The 11,262-nt window shown below is 39.5% G+C and overlaps 1 protein-coding gene across 4 annotated transcripts in view; it reads right to left on the bottom strand.

The window, feature by feature from the left end:
• Positions 1–9,763: 9,763 nt before the first annotated feature.
• Positions 9,764–11,262, bottom strand: part of CCDC170 (coiled-coil domain containing 170) — a 106,621-nt gene continuing 105,122 nt past the window's right edge. For all 4 annotated transcript variants that reach the window (XM_073894095.1, XM_025866337.2, XM_025866338.2 and 1 more), the window contains one exon: positions 9,764–10,992. In XM_073894095.1, the coding sequence (XP_073750196.1) occupies positions 10,753–10,992 (240 nt within the window). In that variant the 3' untranslated portion in view covers positions 9,764–10,752. The remainder of the gene's footprint in view (positions 10,993–11,262) is intronic.

The following is an 11,262-nucleotide window of genomic DNA, read 5'->3' as shown; positions in this document are numbered from 1 at the left end:
AGAAACATTAGATTGACAGCAGACCTATCCACAAAGACCTAGCAGGCCAGAAAGTACTGGCACGATATATTCAGAGCATTAATGAGAAAAATATGCAGCCAAGAATACTATATCCAACAAGGCTGTCATTGAAAATAGAAGGAGAGATAAAAAGCTTCCAGGACAAACAAAAATTAAAAGAATTTGCAAACACCAAACCAGCCCTACAAGAAATATTGAAAGGGGTCCTCTAAGCAAAGAAAGAGCCTAAAAGTAACATAGACCAGAAAGGAACACAGACAATATACAGTAACAGTCACCTTACAAGCAATACAATGGCACTAAATTTGTATCTTTCAATAGTTACCCTGAATGTAAATGGGCTAAATGCCCCAATCAAAAGACACAGGGTATCAGATTGGATAAGAAAAACAAGACCCACTGATATGCTGTCTGCAAGAGACTCATTTTAGATGCAAAGACACCTCCAAATTTAAACTGAGGGGGTGGAAAACCATTTACCATGATAATGGACATCAAAAGAAATCTGGAGTGGCAATCCTTATATCAGACAAATTAGATTTTAAACCAAAGACTGTAATAGAGATGAGGAAGGACACTACATCATACTTAAAGGGTCTATCCAACAAGATCTAACAATTTTAAATATCTATGCCCCTAACATGGGAGCAGCCAATTATATAAGCCAGTTAATAACAAAATCAAAGAAACATGCCAACAACAATACAATAATAGTAGGGGACTTTAACACCCCCTTACTGAAATGGAGAGATCATCTAAGCAAAAGATCAACAAGGAAATAAAGGCTTTAAATGACACACTGGACGAGATGAACTTCACAGATAGATTCAGAACATTCCACCCCAAAGCAACAGAATACACATTCTTCTCTAGTGCCCATGGAACATTCTCCAGAATAGATCACATCCTGGGTCACAAATCAGGTCTCAACTGGTACCAAAAGATTGGGATCATTCCCTGCATATTTTCAGACCACAGTGGTTTGAAACTAGAACTCAATCACAAGAGGAAATCTGGAAAGAACTCAAATACATGGAGGCTAAAGAGCATCCTACTAAAGAATGAATGGGTCAACCAGGAAACTAAAGAAGAATTAAAGAAAAATTCATGGAAACAAATGAAAATGAAAACACAACTGTTCAAAATCTTTGGGATACAGCAAAGGTGGTCCTAAGAGGAAAGTATATAGCAATACAGGCCTTCCTCAAGAAACAAGAAAGGTCTCAAATACACAACCTAACCCTACACCTAAAGGAGCTAGACAAAAAACAGCAAACGAAGCCTAAACCCAGCAGGAGAAGAGAAATAATAAAGATCAGAGCAGAAATCAATGAAATTGAAACCAAAAGAACAGTAGAACAGATCAACAAAACTAGAAGCTGGTTCTTTCAAAGAATATTAATTCTAAGATTGATAAACCCCTGGTCAGACATCAAAAAGAAAGGAGAAAGGACCCAAATAAATAAAATCATGAATGAAAGAAGAGAGATCACAACCAACACCAAAGAAATACAAACAATTATAAGAACATATTATGAGCAACTATATGACAGCAAATTAGATAATCAGGAAGAAATGGATGCATTCCTAGAGATGTATAAACTACCAAAACTGCACAAAGAATAGAAAACCTGAACAGACCCATAACCACTAAGGAAATTGAAGCAGTCATCAAAAATCTCCCAACAAACAAGAGCCCAGGGCCAGATGGCTTCCCAGGGGAATTCTACCAAACATTTAAAGAAGAATTAATACCTATTCTTCTGAAGCTGTTTCAAAGAATAGAAATGGAAGGAAAACTTCCTGAACTCATTTTACGAGGCCAGCATTACCTTGATCCCAAAACCAGACAAAGACCCCATCAGAAAGGAGAACCACAGACCAATATCCCTGATGAACATAGATGCAAAAATTCTCACCAAAATACAGCCAGTAGGATCCAACAGTACATTAAAAGGATTATTCACCACGACCAAGTGGGATTTATTCCTGGGATGTAAGGGTGGTCCAATGTCTGCCAATCAGTGTGATACAATACATTAATAAAAGAAAGAACAAGAACCATATGACCCTCTAAATAGATGCAGATAAAGCATTTGACAAAGTACAACATCCTTTCTTGATTAAAACTCTTCACAGTGTAGGGATAGAGGGTACGTACCTCAATATCATAAAAGCTATCTATGAAAAACCCACAGCGAATATCATACTCAATGGGAAAAAACTGAGAGCTTTTCCCCTAAGGTCAGGAACAGAGCAGGGATGTCCACTATCACCACTGCTGTTCAACATAGTACTAGAAGTCCTAGCCTCAGCAGTCAGACAACAAAAAGAAATAAAAGGCATCCGAATTGGCAAAGCAGAAGTGAAACTCTCACTCTTTGCAGATGATATGATACTTTATGTGGAAAACCCAAAAGACTCCACCCCAAAACTGCTGGAACTCATATAGGAATTCAGTAAAATGGCAGGATATAAAATCAACACACAGAAATCAGTTGCATTTCTATACACCAACAAGACAGAAGACAAATTAAGAAGTCGATCTCATTTACAATTACACCCAAAACCATAAGATACCTAGGAATAAATCTAACCAAAGAGGCAAAGAATCTGTACTCAGAAAACTATAGAATACTCATGAAAGAAATTGAGGAAGACACAAAGAAATGGAAAAACATTCTATGCTCATGGATTGGAATAACAAATAGTGTGGAAATGTCTATGCTAACTAGAGCAATCTACACATTTAATGCGATCCCTACCAAAATACCATCAACTTTTTTCAAAGAAATGGAACAAATAATCCTAAAATTTGTATGGAACCAGAAAAGACCCTGAATATCCAGAGGACTGTTGAAAAAGAAAAGCAAAGCCAGTGGAATCACAATTTCGGACTTCAAACCCTATTACAAAGCTGTAATCATCAAGACAGTAAGGTACTGGCACAAAAACAGACACATAGATCAATGGAACAGAATAGAGAGCCCAGAAATGGACCCTCAACTCTCCAGTCAACTAATCTTCAACAAAGCAGGAAAGAAAGTCCAATAGAAAAAAGACAGTCTCTTCAACAAATGGTGCTGGGAAAATTGGACAGCGACAAGCAGAAGAATGAAACTGGACCATTTCCTTACACCACGCACAAAAACAGACTCAAAATGGATGAAAGACCTAAATGTGAGACAGAAATCCATCAAAATCCTTGAGGAGAACACAGGCAGCAACCTTTTCAACCTCAGCCACAGCAACTTCTTCCTAGAAACATCACCAAAGGCAAGGGAAGCAAGGGCAAAAATGAACTATTGGGACTTCATCAGGATAAAAAGCTGCACAGCAAAGGAAACAGTCCACAAAACCAAAAGACAACTGACAGAATGGGAGAAAATATTTGCAAATGACATATCAGATAAAGGGCTAGTATCCAAAATCTATAAAGAACTTATCAAAACTCAACACCCAAAGAACAAATAATCCAATCAAGAAATCGGCAGAAGACACGAACAGACATTTTTCCAAAGAAGACATCCAAATGGCCAACAGACACATGAAAAAGTGCTCAACATCACTCGGCATCAGGGAAATCCAAATCCAAACCTCAATGAGATACCACCTCACCCCAGTCAGAATGGCTAAAATTAACAAGTCAGGAAACACAGATGTTGGTGGGGATGTGGAGAAAGGGGAACCCTCCTACACTGTTGGTGGGAATGCAAGCTGGTGCAGCCACTCTGGAAAACAGTATGGAAGTTCCTCAAAAAGTTGAAAATAGAGCTACCCTACAACCCAGCAATTGCTCTACTGGGTATTTACCCCAAAGATACAAATGTAGTGATCCGAAGGGGCACATGCACCCCAATGTTTATAGTAGCAATGTCCACAATAGCCAAGCTATGGAAAGAGCCTACATGTCCATCAACAGATGAATGTATAATGAAGATGTGGTATATATATGTACAATGGAATATTATACAGTCATCAAAAAAATGAAATCTTGTCCTTTGCAATGATGTGGATGGAACTAGAGGGTATTATGCTAAGCAAAATAAGCCAATCAGAGAAAGACAAGTATCATATGATCTCACTGATAGGAGGAATTTGAGAAACAAGACAGAGGATCATAGGGGAAAGGAGGGAAAAATGAAACAAGACGAAACCAGAGAGGGAGACAAACCATAAGAGACTCTTAATCTCAGGAAATAAACTGAGGGTTGCTGGAATGGAGGGAGGTGGGAGGGATGGGGTGGCTGGGTGATGGACATGGGGGAGGGTAGGTACTATGGTGAGTGGTGTGAATTGTGTAAGACTGATGAATCACAGACCTGTACCCCTAAAACAAATAATACATTGTTAATAAAAAAAATTTTAAAAACATAAATTCACAAAATGCCAAAAAAAGACAAAGAAAGAAAGAAAACCACAAAGACTAAAAATAAATGAAGTAAGCCTTCAACTCAAGAAATTAAAGAACAACAAAATACCCCCTCCAAAAAAAGTACAAGAAAGGCATGAATAAATAGAAAGGCAGAAATCAATAAATGTACAAATAAAACTAAATGGTTAATTTTTAGATGGCTGACCAATCAGACTTACAGCTTTTTTTTTCCCCTTTGAAAAGAACAGTAAGGTCGGCATAATAATATGAGGAAGTGCTCTCTGTAGGACTTGCTTTTCTTCTATCCTCTCTCTGCAACCCTCTCTCCAAAGCACTGTCCTCCCACAATGTACCCCTCCCCCAACCCTGCAAAATCAGCATCCATGTGCTTTCACCACCGCCTCCCGCAATGCTGGGGGAAACCACCTCAGCCACTGGGAAAGTTCTCCCACGTCACAGTATCCTAAAGGTGGGGAAAGGGCACTGCGCAGAGGGTGAGGCAAAGACGGTCCATGGGCTGGCGGGGGGCCACCGATGAGCCCTCACTGTGAGACTCCTCCGCTGAAGTTCTGAGGGCGGAGCCACAGACAGCACCTCCATCTCCGGTTTTGACGTAGTCGTGAACCAGCATTTGCTGAATTTCACAAAAGAAATTCAAAAAGCACATCAGCGATTACATAAAAATCAAAGACACTCTCAGGGAAACAAAACCATATGGAGTGCAAACTTTACAAAGCAGAGCTGCAGGACGAATAATACACCAACAATAGGTAGCACTTAGCTGTACCGGACACAGTTTTAAGTTCCTTACATGCATTAACTCATGTAATTGTCACAATGTGGCCATATAAATGCCATGATTAATTCCATTTTACAAATAAGAGAACCTGGACAGCACAGGTCGTTTATTTGCACTACTTCACACCGCTAGTAAAGGGTAGTCAGGATTTGCATGCAAGCCCTCTGACTCCAGAAGCAGTGCTCTTAGCCACTCTAAATAACCCCAGTAATTTAAAAAGCGACAACCGACATGAATCCAAATGGCAGTAGAACACCGTAACTCAATAAAGGACTTTATTTATGAAGAGTTTTAAAAAAGAAAAATATCAACAAATTTGGCTGAGAAAATGTCATCATAACTGGTTCTTGCATCTCCTCATCCACAGAACATCAAGATTTAGGCAAATGAATTCATATTTCACCTTGAGTTCTATACATTAATTTTGATTTGTATTTGCTTGTAATTGAGGCTTTTTAAAAAAATTTCATGTTCATCCAAAATAAAAGTTTTTTTTAAGATTTTATTTTTTGACAAAGAGACAGCGAGAGAGGGAACACAAGCAGGGGGAGGGGGAGAGGAAGAAGCAGGCTTCCCGCCAAGCAGGGAGCCCGGTGCGGGGCTTGATCCCAGGACCCTGGGACCGTGACCTGAGCCGAAGGCAGATGCTTAATGACTGAGCCACCCAGATGGCATCAATTTTTTTTTAAAAAAGTGAAATAAAAAGACGGTAAACATAGAGATTTTGAAAAGTAAGGGCAGTTGAGGTAAAAACTGGTAGCAAGAGAAGTGAAACCTATGTATTATGGTTAAACTTCAAAAAATAGGAATTATCAATATTGGTACATGAATAAATAAAGTTAAACACTGCAGTAATTACAGAATAAATTAGAAAGTCAAAGTCTATCTCCTAAGAAAAACACTGGGTCTGAATTGTTTTATAGAAAAGTTCTACAAAATTCTCAAGTAATGGGCACTATAAATATAAACTAACCAAGCATCCAGAAACTACAGCATAGGTCGGTTGCTTTTGTAAATAAAGTTTTATTGGAACACAGCCACACCCAGTCATTTTGCACATAGGCGAGGCTGCTTTACTGCTACAATAGCAGAGGCCTAACGTACTTACCATGTGACCCTCTACAAAAAAACCTTACCTAGAGTAAGGAAATCCAATGGTCAGTAAACATATGTGGCGGCCATGAATACGCACCACTCAGATCTTCTGCTGTGGGGGGCATAGTTGACAGACATCCTGGCTGCTATGGCTGACTCCACTGCTGTGTTCACACCGAGGCCACGATTCACTTATACTGCTTCAAGCCAGTGACTAAGAAAGGCAGGGCTGCTAGGCACAGATGTCCTGCAAGGACAGGCACAGGATTCCTCTGACAGGTGACTTTGGCTCAAGGGCTCCACATCAGCTTGGGTGAAGTGTTCTTAGAACCACACAGTAGCCTGAGAGGCTGCCTCCCGCACCTTCCTTCTCCCTTGCCTTCCTCTTCTCCCTCTCGCTTTCACGGATCTAACCCTGCATGGCAGTCTGACCACATCCTTTGCTCTCTCCCCTTTTCTCCTCACAAGCATTTTCCCTAAGAAACCTCTTGCACATTGAACCTAGTTTTGGTTTCTGCTTTCAGAGGACCTGAATTGGCATCATCTGTAAAAGTTGCTATCCCTGATTATTCTTGCATCAGGGAAATGCAAAATTAAACAACCACACACCATTTTTCACTCAGATTAGCAAAATTTCTAAATTGCATCCTATCAACTGTTGGTGACTGTGGAGACATGGATTTTCTCATACTCTTCTGGAAGTGAACTAGTTCAGCCACATAGGAAGGCAACTTGAGAAGTGAGTACACACGTTAACCCAGCCATTCTGCATCTCCATAACCATCCTGGAGAAACATGCACAATGAACATGCATAAGGTGTTTCACTGCAACATTGTTGGTAATCATGAAAAACTGGGAATATCCAACAGTATCATTATACAGGTTATGAAATATCTATGTTATGAAATACCATGCAGGATACCATGGGAAGGAAGATAGAGCTATACATATTGAAAGATCTCTAGGACATCCTATTAAGTGATGGAAGTAAGATGTAGAGTAATAGATACTATGTAATACCATTTATGTTTACAATACATTCAAAAATCTATACCTCTCTCTTCCTCCCTCCTCTCTCTCTCTCTCACACACACACACACACACACATTTACGAACTAGTATCAGTGATTATATTTAGGTAGAGGAATGGAACTAGGGGTGGTGAAGGAAATTTTACTTTACCTGATATTTTGTTAATACTCACAAGGAGAATCTATTCATTTATTATTTTCATGGAAAAAGTATTTTTTTAATTTAAGTGATAGCAATTCTTCTCTTCTTTCTCTCCTTGGAGCACTGGGCAATATCTGAGGCTCCATAAACACTGCATGTAATGGAGTATATTAAACATGTAGGATCTAGAAACTTCTTCAAAGATCAAGGTTGCAACGAAATCACATTATCAAGGAGTTCTGTGTCTACTAATTCAACAGAAAAACACTGCATGGTTATCAGAGAAGAATCCATAGAACACCTACTTCCAGCAAACTCTGTAATAGGTAAGAGAGGATTCATTCAAGATAAGTAGGTGGGTGGACGGATAGATAGATAGATATAGACACATAAATAGCAAGAAGAAACACATATTCATAACTATCTAGATACATCAAAATATACATTACACTACTGTAATTTGTAGTCCTTGTGACCCAGGCTAAGCATCAGGTAGAAAAACCTGACAGGTCATGGGCTGTAAGAACCACTGGCTGTCTTTGAATGTGGTAAATGCTTCTGTCCTTGAGACTCATAAGTAGATAAAGTATTTGGTGAAGAACAAGCCTGGAAGCACAGAACCTTACCCAGACTGGATGCCAGTTCTTTCTCTACTTAAGGGGCCTCACTTTCATGGGACTCTTTACTGAAGAGGAGATAATTTATGACTGCAGTTATCCATCTGCCCCTATTATCTCTCCAGTGAAACCTTTTAATACTACATGAGCTGCACATCAATTCCTAATAGCAGCAAAAGCACATATCTTGGCTTCCTCTGTAAAAACATCAATAACTCTAATAGTTAACTTCTTGTCACCCTTAGCACTCTCTTCCATATTAGGCCACAGAGTAAACTATGGAGCAGGACTGAAAATCATGGAAGCAACAAGGTTTTCTTAGTGTTTGGGGTTTTATGACTGTTGATAACAAACTAAGAGATCACTGGTTATTATGAATCCATCTGAATCCCAGGGGTTGGGGACTCGGGGTCCTGTAGGAGCCTTATCGGGTCTCTAAGGACTAGTGGGTCACTGCAGGCTGGCAGTGACTTCTAGGAATGAAGTTGGCTCATAACCTTGTTCCTTTACCCACTCTTGCCCTGTCTACAGTTAGATTAAGCCTGTGCCACAGGAATCTATAAGTGCAGTGCCCTTGGCCTAAAGTCAACTACAATATAAAGAATTTGAGCAGAAAGATATGCTCACCCAGTGCACCCTGTACCAAAGCAAGGTGCACTCCTGCCTCATAGCATTTTGTCTTATTCTAACTGTATTTTTGGATTCCTGTCCCTACCAGCAGTTTGCCTGCTCCTACCAGAAAGAGTTGGCATTCCTCCTTCAGCTTGTGCAAACACAATTTTATTATTGTTTATGCATCAGGTGAGTCTATTTTATTTACAATAATGACCAACATCTGAGCCCCTACTATAGAACAGGCAATCGCTGGTGGGGATGCAAAATGGTACAACTCCTTTGGAAGACAGATTGGCTGTTTCTTTCAAAACTAAATATGCTCTTACCATATGAGCCAGCAACTATGATTCTTAGTATTTGCCCAAAGGATTTGAAAACATGTCCACATGAAAACCTGCACCCAGATGTTCATAGCACCATTATTCATAACTGCCAAAACGTGGAGCAACCAAGATGTTCTATGAGTAGGTGAATGGATAAATAAACTGTGGTAATCCAGACAAGGGAATATTATTCAGTGCTAAAAAGAAATGAGCCTACCAAGTCATCAAAAGACATGGAAAAATCTTAAATGCATATTTCTAAGTGTAAGAAGCCAATCTGGAAAGGATACATACCATATGATTCCAATTGTATGACATTCTGGAAAAAAATGAAACTATGGAGACAGTAAAAAAAAAAGATCAATTGTTTTCAGGGGTTGAGGGGAGGGAGAGATTAATAGGTGGAGCATGGAGGATTTGTAGTGCAGTGAAATTACTCTGTATGCTACTAAAATGATGGGTATGTGTCATTATGCATCTGTCAAAACTTCATAGAATGTACAAAAGCAAGAGAGAACCCTAATGTAAGCTATGGACTTGGGTGATAATGGTGTGCCAATGTTGGTTCATTGATTATAACAAATGTACCACTCTGGAGGGAGATTTTGATAGTCAGGGAGGCTGGGCAAGGCGGGGGAGGAGAGGGGAAGAGAGAGTATGTGAGAAATCTCTATAACTTCCACTCAGTTTTGCTGTGAACCTAAAACTCCTCCAAAAAGTAAAGTCTATTTTTTAAAAAAAAACTGTTTATTTAAAATTTATTTTTTTTTAATTTATTCTATCCTAGTCAAGGATTAAATGTATTCTTCCCCTAAGGATTTATAATCCTTTCCATTGTCCAAACCACTCAGTTCATTTCAGCTAAATACAATGAATAAGAGCAGTTCCAGAAAGGGAATCTGAGTCATTGAGACCAGTAGCGTTCAGTGCATGTACCTGAGTCAGCCCATGTAGCAAGATTAAGTCGCATGTCACATCTCTTCAGCAGCCACAGCACAAACAAGCTCTCATCGCTTCAAATCCAAGAACGCCCAATATTATTTAGTCAACTTTTTAGAGCTCTCTGGAAATGACTGAGTCCTTACTCTACTCTTCTTACTAACCACATGTTTTGGAAGAACACCATTAGGGTGCAATTGGCACTGATATTTTCCAAATAAAACATTTATTTCTGAAAGTATAAATTGTCTTATTTTTCTGTTGTAAGCACTGGTTTTGTTGGCAAATGGAAATATGAGTTGCAATTATTGTGGCAAGGCAGTTGGAGTGCCTGTGGGTTTTTTTCACAGCCACAGTGATGTCTTTCCCATCAAGCAGGAGTCCTGGCAACTCCCCAGGTACCTTCTGATAGATTTCTTGGCAATAGGACATGGGTCCAGGATGCAAATGTGCCACTTTAAGTTCTTTGAAAACTCTTCTCTTTCTCCATAGCCATGCATTTGCCATTGGGATGATAGTATTCGTGCTGTATTTTTATTACTACAGGTTTGGCAAACAGTCATCTTTCACAGCATTATGCATACATCACAGAGGATGTTTCAATCATCTATTGCTGCATAACGAACCAGTCCCCAAAAATCAGTGGCTTGAGACAATACTGATGCTATTTCTCATGATTTTGTGGGTTGTCTAGGAACTCCTTCTGTTCATTCCTGGAGTCTACCATGTAGTTGCATTCAGCCGAAAGATTGGCTCAGGGTTGGACCCAACCAGAACACTGGGATGGCTTTGCTTCACTCTCCATGTGATCTTAGTATCTCTCTCCAAAAGACCAGCCAGATCTGGTCTTTCTTGCATGGCATCTGAGTTTCAAGAGGGCAAACCCCAGTGTGTAAGTGCTCATCAAACTTCTGTTTACACCATCCCTGCTGATGTCCCATTGTCCAAAGCAAGTCACATGGCCAAGCCCAAGGACTATACAAGGGCATCAATACTGGGAGGTGTGATTCATTGGTGGCCATCCATGTATCATTCTACGCAGAGGGAGGAAAAAATAATTATCTGATTGAACGGATTTAGTTTAGGAACAAAGGCATTAAATATGAAAACATAATGATTGGACATATAAGGGCTTAATATCAGTAATAACTAATATGTAAATGGACAGTCATGACACACCAGGCACTGGACTAAACATTTCACATTTATTATTCCACTTTACCCTCATACCAACTGTACAAGATTGGTACCATTACAAGTCCTCATTTTATGGACAACAGAACCAATGCCCAGAAATGGAAACA

This window comes from Callorhinus ursinus, unplaced genomic scaffold (genome assembly GCF_003265705.2).
Source record: "Callorhinus ursinus isolate GAN/ISIS: 27379988/994484 unplaced genomic scaffold, GSC_fseal_2.0 scaffold6, whole genome shotgun sequence".
NCBI classification, from domain to species: domain Eukaryota; kingdom Metazoa; phylum Chordata; class Mammalia; order Carnivora; family Otariidae; genus Callorhinus; species Callorhinus ursinus.
Note: the sequence above shows the minus strand (reverse complement) of the source record. Positions and strands in the feature narration are given on the sequence as shown.